Source organism: Lissotriton helveticus, chromosome 11, assembly GCF_964261635.1.
Source record: "Lissotriton helveticus chromosome 11, aLisHel1.1, whole genome shotgun sequence".
NCBI lineage: Eukaryota > Metazoa > Chordata > Amphibia > Caudata > Salamandridae > Lissotriton > Lissotriton helveticus.
In genome coordinates, this window is record NC_136072.1 from 645299547 (window position 1) to 645323417 (window position 23871).

General features: G+C 44.5%; 1 protein-coding gene across 3 annotated transcripts in view; it reads left to right on the forward strand.

Moving 5' to 3' along the window:
* Positions 1 to 23871, forward strand: part of LOC144791046 (disintegrin and metalloproteinase domain-containing protein 9-like) — a 1785694-nt gene that overhangs the window by 149491 nt on the left and 1612332 nt on the right. For all 3 annotated transcript variants that reach the window (XR_013602283.1, XM_078665681.1, XM_078665682.1), the window contains exon 3: positions 20671 to 20732. Coding sequence is in view for 2 of the 3 variants with exons in the window: in XM_078665681.1 (XP_078521807.1) it covers positions 20671 to 20732 (62 nt within the window). In the remaining variant the exon portion in view is untranslated. The remainder of the gene's footprint in view (positions 1 to 20670; positions 20733 to 23871) is intronic.

Genomic DNA, 23871 nt, shown 5'->3' on the forward strand with positions numbered 1-23871 from the left:
ATGATAGAAGTGGCAGAGACATATCAATCCATCAGGAGTTGGTAAAGCACAACTACGCACCGGTCAGGGTCTCAAGGCACTGGGTCACCCCCTCATATGAGCTAAATGACGGGTACAGACAGGCCATGCCAATGTTAATTGCGAATTTGTGCATCATGTCTGGGGCTTGTGTGGATATGCACATACAGCATGTAACCGATGGATCAAAGTAAGATCGCCCACAAGGATGGGGATGAGAGCAAGCACAATGTAGGTAAAAAATCTTTATCTGAGCAGTTAAGTATAACCATTGGAATTCAGAAAATAGGTTAAGGAGGACGACAAATGTAAGTCAATTCATCAAGGCATTTGTCACAATTATAAAACCAGAAAAGAGCTAGGATTATAAAGTCCATGGCATCGAGGAAATACATTCTTACACAGCTAAAAACTAAAAACACATTCAACAACAATTGGTGCTTACCTCCTCTGAATCCCGCTTGGATCTTCCTTCCCTGATTTTCATTGTAATATTCCAGATGAAAGATTTTCTTCTCGAATGTATGCGACTGTGCAGAGTTTGGGGGACAGACAAGGCACATACACACAGTCCCCAAGCGCAATTTTTGACAGAGGGAGACCGAGACAGAAACAGGCAAAAAAGGTTATGGTTACTCTCTCACTATGAAAACCGATGAGAGAATAGAATCCGCGTGCACCGCACTATCCCCTGTTGAAGATCAGTCCAGGAAGATAGAGACGAAAAGAAGCAAGGGAAACACGGCACAACTCCCTAGCTCCTAATAAGCAGCCTAGATACACACGGCAAGCAGACAGACAGACAGACACGAAAAGAGCCCTGAAAGCAGCGAATCTTAATCCAAAACTACCCTAAAAGTAACACAGTGACATACTGCACAGTGCGATCTGTAGACCCGGAATCTGATTTGGGAGTGAGGAAGCATGCTCAGTGATATTTTTGTTCGCAGCCCTCAGAGCCGGCTCATTACCAAGATGCTGTTTATATGTGCATGCTCAGACGAGACATGAGACTGCCTGGGAAAGGTGGATGTAGTGAATACGGTGCAGCGTGTCCCACGTGTGCGGCACAATAAATTTAGCAGAGTGACAGAAACAGGCCTCAAGCCCAAAGGCAATTTGTAGTGGGTCCCCAAAAATTGACCCTGCCACCAAACACAGCACCTCCCCCGCTACCGGCCCACGCTCGCCACAACAGAAATGTAGTCTCCTATACCCCTGCCCCGGCCCCTATCCCCACTCCCACACATAAAATAATGCCTTTACCCCCGTATCCATGGGATCCCTTATCTCTGACTCCCAAGTCGCAGGGATTTCTAAACTCAAAGTTGAGGTTTTGAAACATGCGCATGGGAAACAGAAGAACTCTTCTACGAACTCAGACTACCCGTCCCCAAGCTCCCACCAGAAAGCAGGACTTTCTCTCTCACTCACCTTTCCTTTTGTTGGCTTGAACGTCATTTGTACTGTCAGAAAGGGCCGGGAACAGAGATATCGCTAGCCCTCAGTTTCAGCTACCGTAAACAGCACTCCACGTCGCGCAGAATGTATGTCAACTTGCCAGCCACGGAGCGTGAAGGGATAAGTAGTTCTAGCGGTCTCCTTCTGTCAGTGTCCGAGAAGGCAAGTAAAAAGCGGGAGTGTAATAAATAACAAGCGTCCTGCAGAATTTCGGGGTTCGGGACCTAATTACGCGGCTATTCTAGTCACAAAAATAGTAGAACACAATACATGCATTTAATTATAATAAACAAATCCGGTACAGTCAAAGTTTCTTGTTTTCTGAAACACATTGCGGCGCGTAAATAAAACAATTATAGATGTTTTCTCTACTGAACAAGACAAAGCAGTTTGGGGAGCTTCTTATGCGCTGTGAGTTAAACCCCTACAGAGGCATCGAAGCGCATTAGTGCTTTGCAATTATAGGGGAATTCATGCGGTCCGATGTTTTGGAATAGATTAGAGAGAGTTTCAGGAACAAATGCAGGGGAAATTCATTTCCTGATTGACTCGGATTGAAGAAAAACATTGATTCAGCCTGCTCTTTCCTGCAAAATCGGTTGAAAAAATATACTTTCCTGAAGGAGCCTCCTCGGTCACCTGATGCAACAAAGAAGAACACGGTGGGATTTAAAGGAACATTGGGCAAAAAGTCAAAACAGATAAGTTCGTAAGTGTTCGAAAACAGTGTGACTCCTCGTTGTAAAACGTCAATTATTATTTAACAGTTTTTATTTTATTTTATTTTACCTTAACAGTGGAGCACAGTGCCCAAGCATCAATCGGTAACAGGGTACTCGCCGTAAAGGAGGAGAGCCAAAGATATGCAAGAGAGTTGTACAAACTAGCGGAGGCGTGTCTGAGAAGCGGGCAAGGTCTGGCTGTCAGCAACACAGAAAAGGGACAAACAGGCAACTTCCAGGCACGCATGAGAATGAAGGCGGTCCTTTCGTGTAACGATCGTCATGAAAGTGGTGCATCTTGTCTTGTGCTCGCCGGTTTAGTTCTACGTCAAAACTGAAATGAAGCACTTATATACCCAGGTATTGTAAATGTCCGTGTAATTTTCTAATTATTGATTCTGTTGTTCAATGTAAATTTCAAGCAAACTTACAACATGTAGCAAATGCAACATGTTTTTGTTCTTGCTCATAAATTCACATTAATTGCATTAAACAGATAAACGTCGCAACGTTTGCTTTCTTACCGGTAGATCTGTATTGACTGGGCTTGGTATCTAGTTCTTCCAAGATGGTGGCTTTTGTAGCGTCCTTTCAATTCCGATGTAAGCCAATCGGAAGGAGCACAAACGAAAGGGGTGTGTGAAAGGGGGTAGACGCACTCTCCAATGAGTGTGCAAACCTTATTTGCATATAGCCGAAGAGCATTTTGGGAATGTAGGAATTCGCTTAAAACGCGATATCTTAATACTAATTATGTGTATATACTTTTATAGGACAATTTCTTTTGTCCATAATTTCAACTCTGCCCAGAAATCATTTATATATCTGATAAGTACTCCCTCTAACATTACTAGTTTCCTAAACATGAACGATATATACAAAATTGGACTTCTCTACGTTCGACATCGAAGAGTTAGAGGAGCACAGAGCGGAGCATGGAGAGGCAGGTAGGGAAAGGACCCGGAGAGAGCCTTAGCGAGAGGGAGGACAGTAAACTTCAGATGGGGACTTCACTAGGCATGGCTGCGAGATATTGCAGGTTCATTCATTGAAGGACGTGCACATTCTCTTTGAAGAGAGCGGATGTGTGCGCGCCCACGAGGTCAAATCTCCAGCAGGAGAAGCTCGTAACAGTCTGCTGTCCACATTCCCCTACATTCCCAAGAAAGTGGCGACATAAGTTGTCTCCCTAGACAGCAAAAGCTTCGCTTTTGCTTTCGTCTAGGCGAGACCTAAAAAGGGGACAGGCAGGACCCAAAATGCTATCGTCCCATTTCCCTGCTAGACACTCTGATGAAAGTCGCAGGCAGAGTGTTGCTAACTAAATTACAAACCTGGACCAAGAGCAATGGGATTCTTTCGAAATTCCAATACGGCTTTAAGACCGGCCTAGGTACTGTAGAGCAGGGTTTAAACCTGGGCCTAATAACGAACAAATATATTGGAGCAAAAAAAGGGAACCTGTTCCTAACATTCGTCGATCTAACCTCGGCCTTTGATTGTTTAGATCGGTATACACCCGTTACAACGGATCTTTTACTCCGCACTACCATTACAACGCGACTTTGACTCCGCATACCATTACAACGCATTGCGCTGGGGGGCGCTCTAGGATAGGGAATAAGTATAATTTACTATCCAACACCTTCCCTAGGGTCCACGGGGACTGGAGTTAGAATAGTAAATTATACTTACCACTATCCAGCGCCCCAAGGCGCTATGCGTTGTAACGGTATGCGGAGTAAAAGTCGCGTTGTAATGGTCTGCGGAGTAATAGTATGCGTTATAACGTCATACATCCGTTTAGATCATAGAGTGTTATGGAAAACCTTGGTTAAATTGGGGATAGACAAAAATATTTTATATTTTATACAGGAATTGTACAGAGATGCAGGCGCCACGGTTAGATATGGCAAAAACGGAGAGCGAACTAGAAAATTCCCAATAGAAAAGGGTGCTCGACAGGGCTGCATCCTTGCGCCATTCCTTTTTAATTTATATATTAATGAGGTAGCAGTCTTCTTAAATGATCTAGAAGTGGATTACCCTAAAATAAATGGCCTCTCAGTCCCACTATTATTATATGCTGATGATGCGGTGATCATGGCTCGCACACAGCTGGGTCTTCAGAGGGCATTAGCGGGATTTTCAACCTTTATGACTACTAGAGGTCTAAAAATAAATATTGGAAAAACATTCACAATGTCATGTACTACTAGAAAAAACATACCAGACTGTAAAACCTTTGTTAACAACACAAAGATAGCCATGACCAAAACATTTTCTTACTTAGGTATTATTTTTAATAACAGGGGTACATGGACATCAGCAATTACCTCCCGGAACCTGGCCTTTTCTCGCACGATAGGTGCGGTTAAACAATTTGCAAAAAGACTGGGCGGGAAACCTGTAGATATATTACTCAAGATCTATGCAGCTAAATGTGTGTCCACTACTGTATATGGGGCTGGCATTTGGGGATTGGGAGATTGCACCCAAATACAAACAGTGGAATACGCTTTCTTGAGGTACCTTTTATCAGTCCCTCGTTCCACATCTACCACCATATGCCATAACGAACTTGATAGAGCTCATATCATTGATTTGATAAAGATAGCTCCAGTTATGCTGTGGTTTAAGATCTGGACATGTGAGGACACAACTTTCAACAGGGAAGTAATTCAAGACTGCTTAAACCAATCCGCTTCTAGCAAGCAGCCATGGTTAGCCTATGTTAAAAAATTCTTGAACTCTATTGGTCAACCAGATCTCTATCTAAATCCCACATCATGCTCACGAATAACTAAAAAAGCTTTAAAAGTGGCATGCCTTGACTTACTGGGGGAGAGGAGATGGTATTTAGATGGGAATAAGTCTACTATTGTAGCCCACCGATGCATCCTCCATGGCTTGGGCCTTCATCCTTATCTGGCGCCAACCTATTCGTGCTACCATAGAATGCTTTTGACACGAATGAGGACTGAGTCTTTTTATAGGTTAACAACGTTCCCTGTTCCGAATGATTGGTCTGTCAATTTGATAAAATGCCCGTGCGATGATTCATCCACCCAGTCAAATATACATTGCATTTTTTTCTGCAAGTACTATCAGTGGGGGAGAAAAAGATACTTGTTACCACTGTTAAAGACATGGGGTTTGAGAAATTGCAAAATTGCACTGCTCAGACTGTATATGTTGCAAGATGAACTTACCATTGTGACGGCGATAAAATTCTTGACTTTCGCCGTAAAATGTAGAGGGACCATGTGTAATGACTAGGATTTTGAGGATAAAAATGTATTATCTTGTGCATAATCACATCAAATAATACATAATAATTTAAATGAAACATGCATCCCAGGACACCGTATGAATTTTATGATCTTTTAATGAATTTTATAACTTTTTCACGTATTTTAAGAATTTTTTATATGCCCTGTCTATATGATATGTGTACTTTTGTAATAAGTTTTTAATGAGAAAGTTTTTCAGTGTGTTCATGTTTGTATCTTGCATTTCTGTCTGCTTTTATGGTTTTTTGTCAAAATACCGAATAAAGCTATCTTTGAATCTTGAATCTTGAAATAGCTATTCATGCCAGATTCAGATTAATCCAGCTGAAAGTACTCCTCAGGGTGTATTATTTGCGCACCACCATACATAAGATCAGGAAGGCCAGCACGCCACAGTGCGCTAGGGGCTGTGCCCAAGAAGGCACCTTTATCCATATCCTTTGGGAATGCCCAGTGATCCAGGATTTTCTGAAGGGAGTGACCATGGTGATGTCCCAAGTGATATTTCAGCAGGTGCCACTTGATGCCTCCTACTAGCAATACAGGGGGAAGAGAATTGACCTTGCTATACAGGGATTTGGCTGAAGTTTGCTGCGATAGTTGCAAAACAAAATATTGCAAGGAAGTGGAGGGCTAGTCTCCACCCAAATGTCGAAGAATGGGAGGCGGATTTTGACTGGGGTCAGAGGGAGGAAGAAGTAATATATAAAAGCAAAGGGTGCCCCAAAGAGTGGGAAAAGGTGTGGGTAGCCTGGCGAGAATTCCGGAGCAACGATATAGTGCTCACATTATTGACAGCCTAGTAAGCTGTACGATTGTCTAGACTGTTGTTGAGAGTCTAACTTGAATTATCATATGGCCGTAAGAGTACTCAGGGTAATTTATGTCTCTGGCGTGTTGTCCGTACTGTGTAGTTGATTTAATGTTGAACAAAGTATAATTGCTGACTGTATTTATTCAGTTCTGCAATGTATGATGAGCAGCTGTTTAATAAAAAGAATTTAAAAAAGAGTCTTTTAGACTTGTATGTTTATACTTCTAAGACGGTTGGAGAAGACTTCTTTTTATAATACTCTGATTTGTATTTGTTATTAATGTTTTGTGTCAGTATTATATAAATACTAAATAGCATATATATGCATTATTAAAGGTTGTACACATGTGTAATAGCTCCACTAAACAAATGGTAAATTTTTGATGTTTTTGAAGTAAGGATGGTTTAAAGGTTGAGTGGTACATTACATATGTGTGGCTTAAATAAAGATGAAGATGGGTTTGGTTGTTGTTTAGTGAGCTATAGACCACTTCTATTTGTCTCGTTTCACATGGGTTGTCATATATCCTTTGCCTTGCTGGTTGGGTTGCTCTTAGACATCCAATATATATGAGAGTGCTGGAAAATATGATTCATTTGTTCCTTTGGCTCTTTGGGGGAATTTTTTGTAAAGAGTGTGTTATACTATTACCTAGACTCACTCTGCCAACTTATGAGAATTTGGTAATATCTTGTGCATTTAGGGGTGCCTCGGAACTGTCTCTTGTATTCTGTTATAGAGGGTAATTGGTATGTGTGAGGAGTGTGTCCTACTGTAGGAGAACATTGCTTTGCCAACATATGGCTTTGGTGTTGCATCTTTTTTTAATCTATTATTCCTTTATAGTTAATTTGGGTCATAAAATAAAATTTATAAAACAATTTATGTACAACCTTATTCTTGGCTGTTCAGCTCATAATATACACAATGATACCGGTCAACATGAACATGTTAATTTGTGAATACACAGTCACCCGTGCATGTAGTGAAAAGATTAGTCTCTAGGTCAAGAATATCCCCCCAAGAATTTGACCAGTTAAGAAAGTTGAGGGTGTGATCGCAGTAAGAATGTTAATTCCACAGTGATTGGTCCAAGGTCCCGGTATTATGGTGAATTTCTAATGGTTCGTCAGTTTTCGTATGTTATCAGATCATCTCCCATGCACTTATCCAGGATCTCCTTCCATCTTGACATTGAGGGAATAGTTTGCTTCCCATTCCCTTGCACTGTCTCACTTTGTAACTAGAATTTCTAATGAGCACAATGTCAGCTTGTTTCTCAAGAGGTGAACATTACCAGGGATACTGAGAATAAAAGATGGTATTACCAGGACCATTGTGCCCAGTGTAGTAAAGAGTTCACTCATTATACAATACAGGTATATTTTGATTACTTTGAATCCAGCTTTGATGCTGTGCATGCTATGGCACTGGTGTTCTGATTAACCTGTTTTATTCCCAGTAAAAAGGTTGTTTCCATGATGAAAATTGTAGTGCTCTTGAGCCATATGACTTTAGTGTTGCATTGTGCGCATGGGTGTGTATGAAGGCTGTCTAATGTGCTCTGTTGCTGGGGGCACTGGTGTGTCTGCGAACTGTGTTGTATCGTTGGGAAGAAATTTCAATGGTGTGAACATTTTCTTCTGTAATATGTATGAGGGTTAACAGTGATATGACTAATAAGTTCAGCTGGGTTGAAGAGGGAAAGTTGTGTGGGCAGAAGATTGCACTGTTGGGGTGGTTTATTTCTTTGCCAACTATATATAGCTTAGGTGCCACGTTTTGAGTGAGTTTTCTGTTGTGATTGAGAATCATATATATCGAGATTGATGAAGCACATCCTATTCATCTAGTTGATGAATTATATTAAATTAATTATATTAGCATGCATTATTTTCAGCTGATGCATAAACTATATTCGAGTGAGATACTTCATTAGTTTTAGATACTTGATATGTTATGAACAGTTTCACATGTGGTAATGGTAGATGACATGTCAATTTGTAATCTGGTCTCTGGCTATAGACACACCAGTAAAAGTCAGCGTCAGAGGTTTATTGCAGAGATGTAGCAGGAGTCATAGAGTTATTACTCGAATTTGTCAGTTGGGGTCCTTCCTACCCACCAATAAAGTTGTATATGAATCCTTTGAAGAGAGTGGGGAGGTGGGCGACACAGATCTATTTATCTTTCTGAAGAAGTTGAGCATGTGTTTTTCTGAATCTTTTTTTTTTTTTTGCTCCTGGGGTACATTTTAGGATTTAGCAGAGATCTGGAAAGTCAGTGGGATTTGATAGGCCCGTGATCCAAGTCAGAAAGGGGCCTCTCAGTAAGGTAGAAGGTTTTTATGAGACTGGTAGGTCTACTAGAATTAGATTTCTGGGGAATGGGAACTTTATCTGGTAGGTCTCATCTCATGGATTGCTTTCATGTAGGTTTTATGAAAGTCAGCGCACTGAGATACCAAATGTTTACACAATGTATTGGATTGTAAGCATAAGGAAGTAGAAGAGTCTTTCGCTGGATTGCAAGCATATGGAAGTAGAAAAGTCTTTCAAAGTGGTTGTTTACTTGTATAAGAGCGGCGCTTTTGGAAGTGTGACATGGTTTACAGAACAGTTATCACTGTTTAGCATTGACCCCTCTAATGCTCACAAGGGAATCAGCTGAGGGGCAGAGTGTTCAGCTTAGACATATTAGAGATCTCTTTTTAAATTCTGCCACAGCAATGGCTTCTATAATTCACCTTCTCCCCCTGTGATTGGACCCCAGTCCCTCTAATGTAATGTTTAGCTATAACTTATGATTCTTTATTTCTTGCAGAACATCTTGAGGTAAACGTGAAAATGCAGTGCTATGCTATGCTCCTGTTTCTTCCATCAACTTGGAAGAGGAAGGAGCAGAGCTAGTGGTAGGCCACCCCTAAATTGAGAGTGGGAGCAGTGGAAGCAGACAGAAAGTGCATACATTCCATTTAGTTGCCAGAAATGAGTGCTACCTGCCCTCCCAGTCTAATGAAAACTGAGGGAGTAGTATGATGGTACACTTTGTAGAGTGTTGGTGGCAGTAATTTTCACCTGCCCTGCAGAAAAAAAACTTGCCTGGCTAATCCATGCAGTTGAGCACTGGACTGCCAAATCTTTTGCGAAGAGTTGGATGCTTCTGTACAGATTGCAAGAAAGAGGAGAAATACCACATACATTAGGAATCACAATTGCTACATTTCCTGAACAACAGTTTGTGAGTTTGCACTGCATTTGCGGTGAGGGAGGTTCATCTGGAGGAGAGACACTTGGGGCGGGGGGAAAGGACAAATATTTCCACGATAATCATTCCAGTTGTTCCAAAAGATCTAAGGCTTCTGATGGCATAGAGGGTTGGAGGGAGCTGACACCAAGGAAGTTAGAGCTGAGACCTATGCTCTATATAGTTGGGTGCAAATGAAGTCAAGAGGATGTCCTCTTTGACTCCCAGATCACATTCAGAGTAACATTGATATTATTTTTAATATACAAACTTAAGCACCCAAATTGTCCTTAACTACTAGGCTGCTTCTAATATTATCCCTTGCTGCTGCTATTCCACAAACAAAATACTGCACCGTACTTTGTTAAATGTCTACTGAATATGCCACATATCGATTTGGCTTATAATTGGGGTATAAACTAAACATAATCAAAGCCTATTTGAATTCATTTTCCAGATAAAGGGTAAGTTACTATTACTCTATTTGAAGATTCCTTTTTAGCTTACTGGCGGACGGAGCACCCGTTCAACACAAAACCACCCCAAAACATTAAAAATTGCCATCATTTACTATCTGTCCCTTTTCACTTGGAAAAATCATCAGTTGGACTGAGATCCTTGAAATGTGAACTTAAAAAAGCTATCAGGAGAGGCTAAAAACAACATTGCTCGACCAAGTAGCCTGGGAAAATGCACGTCAGCTGAGGAAAACTTATAAAAAAAGTTATGGGAAGATCAGAGAACCACAAGGACAAATTTTGGGCTGAATTGCTTTGTAGTGCTAAGAAACCCAACTCGAACACATTTTGGGAAATAATAAATAAATTGCATAGGCCGGTGAACATGCTATCATCAAACAACACGAGTGGGCTAAATTTGTAAATCCTGACATGCCAGAATTGAACACCCAGGAACTAGCTGAGGAAAATAAAAAATTTAAAGTCACCACACAAAGGGTCGGCGACACAAGCAACTCAGGAGAGGTCAGCAAGTGTCAAACAAGAGAAAAAAAGGTCTCCGGTGCAAAGCCAGTGGAGGCAAAAATCAAAAGGCAGGGGAAGAATGGCACCAGTTCCCCAAATGCAAAGACAAACCAGGCCTCAATGCCAGCTGATGGAGTAATAGGCATGATTAAGAAAGGTAGAGGAGACGGTGCTCCAGGACCCAATAGCATTCCACAAGCCATCTTTAAGAATGATCCATCCTTCTGGAGCGACCTCTGACCCTGCTCGCAGGCAGGTCGTTCCCCACGCTGATGCACGCCTCTGCTTGCATTGTTTTTGCCTAATCTTGTATTTTTCCCCTGTGCCTAACTTGCTTTCTTGCCCAGACTTGTTTTTTTCCCCTGTGCCTGTATTTGCTTTCTTGCCCAGACTTGTTTTTCTACCCTGTGCCTAACTTGCTTTCTTGCCCAGACTTGTTTTTATTCCCCTGTTCCTGTACTTGTTTTCTTGCCTAAACTTGTTTTTCCTTCCTGTGCCTAGTTCTCCGGCTGCCCCTGCCCATTTTTCCTGCCGCTATGTCCCTGCGGCCCCGCCCCCCCTGCATTCCCATTCGCCTCCCCGCTCCCGCCTCCCAGCTGCTCCTCCCTCCCACATCCCCTCATATGGAGGTCGAGCAGCGGTGAAAGGAGCGACCTCTGACCCTGCTCGCAGGCAGGTCGCTCCCCACGCTGCTGCACGGCTCTGCCTGTATTGTTTTTGACTAAATCTTGTATTTTTCCCCTGTGCCTAACTTGCTTTCTTGCCCAGACTTGTTTTTATTCCCCTGTGCCTGTACTTGCTTTCTTGCCCAGACTTGTTTTTATTCCCCTGTGCCTGTACTTGCTTCCTTGCCCAGACTTGTTTTTATTCCTCTGTTCCTGTACTTGTTTTCTTGCCTAAACTTGTTTTTCCTTCCTATGCCTAGTTCTCCAGCTGCCCCTGCCCATTTTTCCTGCCGCTGTGTCCCTGCGGCCCCGCTCCCCTGCAATCCCATTCGCCTCCCCGCTCCCGCCTCCCAGCTGCTCCTCCCTCCCACATCCCCTCATATGGAGGTCGAGCAGCGGTGAAAGGAGCGACCTCTGACCCTGCTCGCAGGCAGGTCGCTCCCCACGCTGCTGCACGGCTCTGCCTGCATTGTTTTTGCCTAAATCTTGTATTTTTCCCCTGTGCCTAACTTGCTTTCTTGCCCAGACTTGTTTTTATTCCCCTGTGCCTGTACTTGTTTTCTTGCCCAGACTTGTTTTATTCCCCTGTGCCTGTACTTGCTTTCTTGCCCAGACTTGTTTTCATTCCCCTGTGCCTGTACTTGCTTTCTTGCCCAGACTTGTTTTTATTCCTCTGTGCCTGTGCTTGCTTTATTGCCTAAACTTGCTTTTCTTTCCTGTGCCCAGTTCTCCCGCGGCCCCGCCCATTTTTCCCGGCCTCCCAGCTGCTCCTCCCTCCCACATCCCCTTATATGGAGGCCGCTCAGCGGAGAAAGGTGCGACCTCTGACCCTGCTCGCATGCAGGTCACTCACCACGCTTGCACGGCTCCGCCTGCATTGTTTTTGCCTAATCTTGTGTTTTTCCCCTGTGCCTAACTTGCTTTCTTGCCCAGACTTGTCTTTATTCCCCTGTGCATGTACTTGCTTTCTTGCGCAGACTTGTTTTTATTCCCCTGTGCCTGTACTTGCTTTTTTGCCCAGACTTGTTTTTATTCCTCTGTGCCTGTACTTGCTTTCTTGCCCAGACTTGTTTTTATTCCCCTGTGCCTGTACTTGCTTTCCTGCCCATACTTGTTTTTATTCCCCTGTGCCTGTACTTGCTTTATTGCCCAGATTTGTTTTTATTCCTCTGTGCCTGTACTTGTTTTCTTGCCTAAACTTGTTTTTCCTTCCTGTGCCTTGGTCCTCGCGGCCCCCCCGTTTTTCCTGCCCCCCCTGCAATCCCATTCGCCGCCCACCTCTAAGCTGCTCTTCCCTCCCACATCCCCTCATATGGAGGCTGCACAGCGGCTGCACCGCTGGCGCGCCTAAGGCATGCCCGTGTGCGCCCATCCGCATCTGGACCGCGCCCAGCGCCAGGACCCCTGGACCCTGTGAATGCCGCAACGCCCGACACCGCTACAATGCCAGAACCCTCCACGATGCCAGAACCCTCCACGCGCTCAACACTGGACGATCACACACCTGCTTCCTGGCCGCCCCGAAGCACCCCACAGAGCTTTCACCTGCCGGAACTGCAGCTTCACAAGCATCCGCCCCACCATGCTGCCGACCAGGAAAGAACCCAACCACCTCAGATGCATCCTTCTCAACACCGGCTCCACCCGCAAACACACCGTTGAACTCTGGGACCTACTCGACTCAACCTCCCCAGACGTTACCTTCCTGATGGAAACCTGGCTGAACCCCGCCTCGGCACTCGACATAGCCATAACCGTCCCAGAAGGCTACAAGATCACCCGCAGGGAACGCACCAACGGAGCAGGAGGAGTAATCGCCATCCTCCACAGGAACACTCTCAGAGTTTCGACTAACACCGACGACACCCTCAGCACCACCGAAAACCTGCACTTCCAGATCCACACCGACTCCAACACCACCCTCAGAGATACCCTCATCTACAGAGCCCCCGGACCCCGACCACAGTTCAGCGACTCCATCGCCGACTTCGTCAGCTCACACACCCTCGCCTCCATGGACTGCGTCCTCCTCGGGGACCTGAACTTCCACCTCGAGAACAACAACAACACCAACTCCAACACCCTGATCGACAACCTAGCCAACCTCGGACTTAGACAACTCGTCACAACACCCACCCACTCCGCCGGTCACACGCTAGAACCCATCTTCTCCGCAATCCCCCACATCTCCTTCAACCACACCACCAACCTCCACTGGACCGACCATCGCTGCATCCACTTCACCTTCAAGAAAGCCACCAACGCACCCAACAGATGCCTCGCCGCTGCTGGAGCAAAGTCAACGAAGACCAGCTAATGACCACCCTCCCCCAGAGCCCACCTGCCGACCCCGACACCACCACCCGCAACCTCAGACAGTGCGCCAACACCCTCGCCCCGATCAAGAAACCCTCCAAAAGTCACACCAACAAGAAAGCCAGCTGGTTCACTGAAGACCTCCGGGCCTCCCAGCAAACCTGCCAAAAGCTGGAGAAGATCTGGCTCTGTGAACGAACACCGGACAGCCATGCAGCCCACAAGAACACCACCCGCAGACACCATCACCTCATCAGATTCCCAAAAGGGCCTCCTTCAAAAACCGCCTAGACAACAACGCGCACAACAGCAAAGAGCTCTTCAACATCGTGAAGGAACTCTCCAACCCCAGCTCCAACACCAACGACGTCCTACCCTCGCAAGACCTGTGCGACTCGCTGGCCACTTTCTTCCACCGCAAGATCGCAGACATCAATGTCAGCTTCTACGCCACAACCGCCCCGACAACCACTGAGACCTCCGCCCCCACGATCACCATCCGCACCAACCGCCTGATCTTCTGTACCAACATCAACGATGACGACACCATCAAGATCATGAACACCATCCACTCTGGATCTCGTCAGACCCATGCCCACACCACATCTTCAACAAAGCCAGCACATCCATCGCACCCCATATCCGGAAAGTCATCAACACCTCCTTCGAGACAGCAACCTTCCCGGAGAGCTGGAAGCATGACGAGATCAACGCCTTAATCACGAAATCCAAGGCGGACCCCAAGGACCTCAAGAACTTCCGGCCCATCTCCCAGCTCCCGATCATCAAGGTCATCAAGAAGACCGTCAATGAACAACTGACCCGCTACTTCGTGGACAACAACATCCTGGACCCTTCCCAGTCCGGGTTCCACAGCCACCACAGCACCGAGACTGCCCTCATCGTTGCCACCGATGACATCAAGTCCCTGCTGGACAACGGAGAAACAGCGGCCCTCATCCTCCTGGACCTGTCAGCCGCCTTCGACGCCGTCTGCCACCACACTCTACGAACAGGCCTCCACAACGCCGGGATCCAAGAGAAGGCCCTGGACTGGACTACCTCCATCCTCTCCGGCAGAACACAGAGCTTCTGCTTTCCCCCCATGAGCTCTGAAGCCACCAAGACCATCTGCGGCGTACCCCAGGGCTCATCCCTCAGCCCAACTCTGTTTAACATCTACATGGCACCGCTGACCCACGTCGCCCGTCGCCACGACCTCAACATCATCTCCTACGCCGATGACATCCAGCTGATCCTCTCCCTCACCAACGACCGCCAAAACCAACCTTCACGAAGGAATGAAGGCCGTCGCTGAATGGATGAGGAACAGCCGACTGAAGCTGAACTCGGACAAGATAGAGGTCCTCACCCTCGGATCCACCCCTTTGGCCTGGGACGACTCCTGGTGGCCGACCGCACTGGGAACAGCTCCAACACCCACCGACCATGCTAGGGGTCATGCTGACAAACTAGGGGTCATCCTTGACTCCACCCTCTCCATGATTAAACAGGTCAATGCCGTCTCCTCCTCCTGCTTCAACACCCGCCGCATGCTCTGCAGGATCTACATGTGGATCCCCACTGAAACGAGACTCACTCAGCAGACACCATTTTGGGGAAAGGGAAAAAAAGGGATAAAAGAAACAAAAAGGAAATCAGCCTCGAGGAAGGAGATAGCATCATCCACTGAAGTGAGGCAGACGTGGTCCTATTCTTTCTGGGACATGTAGTGCTGCCAATGTGCTCTGTGTAAAATACAAAACGAACAATGATTACAAACCTATTGTGTTCTAATGCAGTGTGTCAGTTTGTGCGCATCCAATCAAAGTTTACTTACATTCAACATACATAGCAACTGCCACAGGATAGAACTTGGAAACAGAGGTAAAAGCAGTATAGGAAGCTAATAGTACTTAGCTGTGTCATAGTCCTGAAAACTTTCCACCCAGGTGTGCGCGTTTGGTACCCTGTCGCGGGCCCCCTACGGGAGTGTACAGAGCCATACTGGAGATGCAGTGAGGTAGCAGTGGCGTCACTAGTGGGGTGCGGGGGGTGCGCACCGCACCGGGTGACACCCTCACATGGAGTGACACCATCTGGTTACGCTGTGTATGTAACACAGCTCTGCAGCCTCTCCTCTTCTCTACTTTGCTTTATCAACAGGAGGAACCCTGAGCCTAATGAAATGTTGTGCCTCTCTGACAAGCGTAGAGGCTGCTCTCCCAGGCCCCCCCGTCCCTGATGCGTTCGAAGGTGAGGGCGAGTGTGTCTTCTGGTGAAACGCATTGGTTGTTTTGTGTAAACCAATTAATAAAAGGATTCTCCACAACATCTAGAGAACAAGCATTTATTTCTGTCATCCCTTTCTTTCTCTGTTTTTGGGATTAAACCCTATAAGTGTTGTTACCATAATGCCTCTCTCACTCTTTGTGCGTATAATTTATTACTGTTGGCTCAAGAAAGTGGGGAGGGAATCGTGCGGCTGGGCATTGTTGATTCCATTGTGCTATTGAAGTGGATAACTTTAGTTTTCGTTCCCTATAACTGGAGCCTGGTATGACGCGTCCAGGTCAAAATTCCTGTCAAATAGTTGGTCATTTTTTTGCAATGTCCAGAAGAGCCGGTCATCGCCCTTAAAAGATCGGTGTCATGAGAGTATCTTTGGGATTGTAGCCCTCCATGATTGCTCATCTATAAGAATGGGCAGATACAGACGTTAAGAAAGGAGAGAGAGAAGCCCTGTGGGCCACTTCAAATCACGTAAGATGGTGGCAAGGCTTCGTTGGCGACAGCATCCAAGGTGTCACTGCGCTTATACAAGGGAGAACAACCTCTAATGTGGGGCCAGTGACTAAGGAGGCTAAGGTTGTTCTAGGTGTTCAGCGCCTACCTTTCACTGGCCGTTGTCCATCATTTACTCCCAGTAGGCACCATCGGGGGGAAAAGGGCTATTGTGCTTCGTACATCGCCCCTGCTGGTCGCTTGCTTCAGGTTAATGGTTTGAATCTGACTATCTTACATCCAGGAAGATGCTTTACAAACACAAGTGGAAGAGGAGGCATAGTGACTCCTTCAGGAATCATTCATTACAAGGTTAGTCACTTAGACATTCGCCGACACCATCTGAGTTTTCTTCAGGTCCCAAACTAGTTAAGGTCAAAGACATGGCTCCTGTGGCATTGTTGGGCCTGCGGAGATGCTGACTCCTTCTCTGCTTCATGAACTCACTCTGAGACCCCACATCTCTGAGACCCCACGTCCGACAAGCTTATCCTGCATTTCCCACTCAGGGATCATGCCCTTTATGTTTTTTCAAATGTTGTGTTTGACATTTTCAGACGGTCGAAACTAAGTTGAGTCCCCCCGTAGTGACTCTTGGCCCAGAGGGAGCTCTATGTGTGCCTTTCAGACTTTTGCAAGCAGGTATTTCATCAGTGCCATTCACTCCCTTCCTCCCTCAACCTCTGGTGCCGCGGCCTTTGCCGACAACACATCTTCCGAAGCTGGTACCACTCCGGCTCTCCCAACATCTATTTCTGTACCACCAATGGAATTGCCGGCTCAGAGCCAGACGACGCAGGTCCCTTAACCGGACCATACTCTACTTGAGCCGGGAACCCCTTCAGGTAACTAACAGAGGCCCAAAAATTACTGGAGGAGCATCAGTACAGGGAGGGCCAGGCAGCTGGGTTAGGACAAAATAGCAAGATATTTCACTTTATGTTTGTTTTTGACTCTTACCTCCTGGAAATTGCAGATATGACACTGATGATGACAGTGACACTGCACTGTTAATGCCACTTCTTGCCACAGGCTCTGATTTCCAAGCTTTAAGAGATTCACATGAGATGGATACATCTCTTGATTTGGAAATGGAGAGCCCTTGGGGGAACTGTCCCCCTGAGGTGACCCCATACTACATTGTGGTTGGCATGGCTTTGCAGCTTCCTCTCATAACTGCTGAGACCAATGCAACTGCTTAACCAGTCATCTGAACCTCATGTCCACAGGCACTCTAAGGCCATTTACAGGCTGCGTGGGAGAAGACCGCATCATCCCCTGCAGTCAGCAGACAGATGATCAGGTATTACAGACTTGCACCTGGTGATCCATAATTTTTGCCATCTCTTATATCCACAATAGTTTAGTTGTGCTGGCCTCATGCTCGTCCACATAATCACCTGGATCATTCCTTGCAGCCCCAGGAGTCAGAGAAGCAAAAAAGCTGTAGGCTTTTAGCAATACCATGTTATCAGCGGAGAGTCTGGCACTAAAAACCATAAAGGCAAATTGCCTATTGAAGCGCTGCCCTAACGCATTATGGGACTTTGTGAGCTGGTGTGAGATGTGCATACCACATTGAGATAGAATTTGAGATTAGATACTGCAGATTCGGTGGCAAGATCAATGTGGGTACTCTGTAACCTTTGCTACCATGCTTGGCTTCATTTTTAAGGCTATTCTCTGACTGTCCAACCTGCATTGATGGTTCCACCCATTGATGGATAAGACTGTTTGGTGAAATAGTCAACTCTGCTCTTGAGAGATTTAAAACAAGCATGGTACCTTCTTGGTCCCTAGGACTCCAACCCTCTCAAGGAAGCCATAAACAGTTTCAGAAATTTTGGGGGTTTGTACAAGGCTTTAATTTCTGACAGAGGCAATCAACACAGACCCAGCAATAGAAGTAAAACACACTGCTTGGGCATTACAGGAGCTGAAGCAAAAGCAGAGGCGGCACCATTCCGCAAACAGCGTTCTCCTCCCCCTCCTCATTTTTCCTTGTCCCACCTGGGGAAACAGTTTTAGTTCACCCATGTCGATGTATGTGAGGCCAATGGGAGTTTGGGTGCGCTCCTTTCTACAGTCCTTGAAGACCATACCTTTAGAACAATGGGTAATTCAAATTGTGTAAAGGGGAAATATCCTAGACTTCCAACAGGGCCCTCCCCAGATCCCTTTACAAACGTCTCTACAGTCAGAAGATCAAATCTACATACTGCAGACGTAGGTGGCAATTCTGCTGCAGAAAGTAGCAGTGGATTTGGTGCCAGAGTAGGAAATTGAGCAGGAGTTCTACTCTCTGTATTTCCTAGGTGCCAAGGAAGGACAGCAGTCTCTATCCATTCCTGGATGTCAGGGTCTTCTGTAAGGAAAAGTTTAAGATGCTATCTTTGGCTCCATTAGCGTTGCAAGCTGGAGACTACATGGTGTCCCTTGACTTGCAGGACATGTATTTCCACATATTGATCCTGCAGGCTCACATGAGGTAGCAGCGATTCGTGATAGGGTCCACTTACTACCAGTTTGCGGGCCTCTGGTTTTGAATTGACATCAGTAGCTCGAGTCTTCACAAAGATGATGGTGGTACCTCACCACATGAAGTTGGAGATACTGGTATTTTCATAGGTTGATGACTGGCTGCTCAAGCTGGATTGCAGCAGAGGGTGTTGCGCCACTAACCCTCTACAGCAACCCTGTTGTTTGGCTTGGGTTTTTCTGTCAGTGTGCCACAGATTCACCTAGAGCCTTAGGTTCATAGGGGCCTGTCCTAAGGAGGTGGTGTCAGACAGAGGTATCAACTTCATGTCTGCATACCTGAAACACATGTGGATTGAGTGTGGAGTGACCTAGAAGTTCACTACACCTTATCACCCACAAAACAATGGCCTTGTTGAAAGCTCCACCAAGACGTTGAAGAGTATGATCATGGGACTCCCTCAAAAACTCAAAAGGAGATGATATGTCCTTTTCCATGCCTGCTTTTCGCCTACGGATAGGTGCCTCAGAAGTGATTAGGGTTTTCCCCCTTTGAACTTCTGTATGGCAATCCTGTTAGGGGGTGTATTTCTCTTGTGAAGGAAGGTCGGGAGATCCCTCTCCTAGAACCTAAGCAGGATATTGTGAACTATTTATTAGGCCTATGCTCCAGGGTGGCACATTACATGAAAATAACATTGAGGCCAGCTAAGAGCTCCAGAGCTCTGGTATGACCAAAAGGGCACTAGCAGGATCCCCAAAGTCAACATGCTTTCTTCCAAAGGTTGGTGAATCAAGTCCCTGCTGGGCTGGAGATCTTTAGTGCAGCATATCTTGGCAGGATCACCTCGTCCGCTTGGGGAAGGTTAAACAGGCCCTGCAATCTCCAGGCCTACCTACCAAGGCATCCAAATGAAAGGTAGGGCAGGGTACTTTTGTATACTTGGGCCACCTTGTAGGTGGAAGCCAAGTGCAGCCCTTACAACCCAAGATCCAGACAATTCTGGACTGGGAAGCTCCAACAACCCAGGCCCAAGGCAGGGCATTCCTTGGCTTCACTGAGTATTACAGGAAGCTTGTCAAGGGGTATGGTTCCATTGTGACACCCCTCACAGAACTCACCTCCAAGAAGATGCCCAAGAAAATACATTGGACAGATAGTTGTCAAAAGGCTTTTTACACCCTGAAAGAGGCAATTTAATTAAAAACTGTTATTTTACAAACCATACTTTACTGGAACAAAGTATCTTTGGTTCTAAATTAAACATACAAAAAGTAATATTTTTTACAAACAATTGGTCTCAGATTAAGTCTTTGAGTGTGTGCAATAATTTCTTGCCTGAGTGTGTGCAACAAATGCTTAACACAGCCCTCTGATAAGCCTAACTGCTCACCCACACTACTACAAAAGAGAGCATTTAGTATTATCTACTTTAGTCTCTGAAAAGCCTCTGGGGATCTGCTGGAGTCTGTGCACACTATACCTTACTTTGGTATAGTATATATAGAGTCATCTTCCTACCGTATTCCAACTACAAGTCTCTTAATGTTAAATTTAGTGATATTAAAGGTTCTCTCGTTGTAGTGTAGAACATGATTTACATCAGGACTAATATTATGCACATGTTATCCATTTTGCAAATGTTTATGATTGGGAACTTAGTTGATCTTTGTGAAAGGCGAGTCTCAGTATGGTAAATTTAAAGCTGCTCAGCCATTCATGAAGCTGTTTGAGATACATGAAAGGCAAGTAAACGTAACTGGACTTGGAACATCTTATATCTAACTTTTCCTGTGATCTATAGTATACCGAATTGAGGCAGAGCTCTCGTGCATGGAGATATATGGTACAGAATCACTGATTCAATGTTCTATTCTGTATGTTTCAGGATTCTCTGATGTATGAAATTGTAATATCAGCAAAGAAATATTTTATTTCCCTTAAGAAACAGTAAGTGACAGATGTTTTCATTCACATATATAGTATCAATACTACAGTTTGTCTAATTAGCATTAGTGCAAGCCATATCATTGTTTAAAGCACAAACCTATTCATCCTGTAATAAAAAAACGCAACAATTAATTATTTATAATATTTGTTTAGTTACTTAACTTTTTCATGACAATTTTCAGCCAAGATTGTTGTAAATTTTGTTAAGTGTACAGATTATTAGGCAATATGTGTTGACAGTACTGTATAATACCCATATAGATTTTCTGTAATACACCTTTTTATCTAAAAAAGAAATGCACATTCAGATCCTTTATGTTACAGCTTAACCACTTTTAGACAATAAATTAAAGTGTAAAGTAGAAGAAATTATTTCTTACAGTTACTGTGTGTAGACCCTATTCTTCTCATGGCCACTGGTGACACTAGTCCAGTTGCTTAGATTTGGATCATAGCAACCGAAAGGATGGTAGAGAATCCTTGTGAATGACTCCTATTTTCTAGCCTAATTCACCTTAAATTTATTTCTAAGATTTTGCCTTATCATTAATTTTAAAAATCCAATGTTTCTTCCCATTTCATACATTGCTGTGTTTAAACTGTTATAGATTTGAAACCATGTAAATATGAATCAGTTAGGAAAATGTCATATTGTTTGAAATAAAAGGAGCAATATAATGTTGGAATGCAGACAGATTGTCGAGGTTTTAATGCTAAAAATTTTGTAATTGTGTAACAAGCTTTCTTTTTTATTCAACCTTGTTTTGTGTCATTAACAATACGCAATTGATATTGAAAATGGTTTTAGAGTTGATTCTTTTAGCAGTATGGTGAAAATGGTGACTGGTTAGCAGCTCCAGCCCTCAGCTGTATATCAAATAATCCTACAGCATAAGTCATACTTAGCCGCCCATCTCTATAGCTAACAGAATACTCTTGCACCCGAACAAATTGACTACTGAGTTTTGTGGGCGCTGTCCTTTCTGTGTATTCAGCCAGAACAAAAGGCATGTGACAGACCCCTTCACAGCTATTTGTCCAATGGTAATGCTCAGAAAATATAGTTAGATTCCAAACTTCCCCTCTGGTGCAAAGAAGGGCTTTATTTAATACTTATCATTAAAGGGAAAGGACAGCACCCTTCTTAAATGAAGGTCATAAAGCTTCGATAAACTCATTATTTTGGATATCAAAATGTTCACAGAACAGACTAAGCTATTCTTAGTTGCTAATGTTGATCATCTCCTCAGAAAGGTAAATTAAGTAAGAGCACATTATGAGCTTCTTAAATACTTATGAAAGTTTAAGTTTTTATACTCCAGTGGATTGTGTTTACAAACATAGTATCGCCTGTATGCTTATCTTTATTAACTTTGAAATATGGGTCTCTGTTATAAATTAGTTGTTCAAAAGGCAGAACAATCCCTGACTGATGTGTAATCAATCGTCAAAGGTTCAAGACTGGTGCTTGCAGACGTGTTCTACTCGGGCGTCTATCCTTTCAGTACAGAGCCTCATATGCTGATTTAACCTGCCTAATGATCCAGAACCTACTAAGGACAGAAAGTAAGCCTAAATATTACAAATAAACACTTGAACTTACCAGAAGTGACTAACAAACGCTCGCATTAGGAACTCTGTTTCCCAGCATGCACTAATTAACTGCACTCAGCATACGCCCACCAGAGGGTAGCAATGATGACAAATAAAGCTGAAATTCAAACACAATGCAAGGCTCAGGTCTTTGGTTTGTGGCAGCCCTAGAAGAAGGGATTTGTAATCCTGAAACGCGTTGGCTTTAAAAATGAAAAGGAGCACTTAAGCAGGTTGCATTTAGAAGCCGTATGAGAAGGCTCGGTCGAGTGACCTCCTAAATGCTTCAGGGCACTTTGGGATACAATATATATATATATATATATTCACTGAAAACCATAGGTTTCAGGCACGTTATAGTTCGGAATTTGCATTAAAAAAAACTAAACACCCACTTCCCTTACAAAGAAATGGAAAGTTTGCATCTCTGCAGCCTCCCTTATTTTTCACCTTATTCATTTTCCGCTCAATCAACACATCATCCACAAATACACACACCTACTTACTGCCTTTCTTGGCTGGGCTTATCAATTATTATTCTTTAATTCAAATTCAAACTCAAGGCCCTTTATTCAGCCTTCTTCGTAACTACTACCCACCAATAGCAGTGGGTAATTTCCACACTTCTGTCCTTTCTTCCGTCCTTACTACCGCACACTATGTGTACTTTATGCACTTTCTTGCTTCCTTAGATGTGCTACTCGTTTCTCTTGCTTCCACTGCTGGAAATCCAAAGATTCTCTTCACTGACAAGGCAGTGGGTAGTATGCGTGTCTCCAACCTTTCTTATTTTTCACATTTTTCATCTTCCACTCAATCAACACATCATCCACACATACACACAACTGCTTGCTGCATACATTAGCTGTGATTATCAACTATTCTTCTATTTCATATACCTATTCAAAGTGCAGGTCTTTATCGAACATTTTTATTGTAACAAGTACCCCAGCCGAAGAAATTTGCACACTTGCTCCTTTTCTTGGCTGGGGTTATCAATTATTCTTCAATTTCATATTCTGATTCAAACTCAAGGCCCTTTATCGAGCATTTTTGTTGTAACTACTGTTGCAGGAATTCTGCTCCTACACAGAACTGTGCATAAAGATTTAGGCCCTCAGTGAATTACGGTGTACCAAAACCCACCTTAGTTCCCAAACCCCCTACCAGACTAGTAAGCTGCAAAAACATTCCAACGTCCCATTATTCCATGTAGTGCTGCTAAGGCCATAATCCCGCCGCCAGAACATGAACCACTAAGGGGCTCATCAGTTGGTCATAATCCGCGTCTGGAGACACCGTACTGCAGAGACACAAATCTAGGGCCCAGTCGAAATCGCAGCTCAGGCAATGGAAGACAGGTTGAACGCATGTGAAAAAGGAGAATCGAAACGACAATCCATAAGCTGCACTCAATGTAGCCAGAGGCAATGCTCCGTAATAACTAAGCATTCGGTTGCGGAGCAGCAACAGCCAAGAAATATTGTCGTGTGCTGGAGGATGTGTATCCATATTTAAGTAAACAAATTAATAGAAGCACACCGGC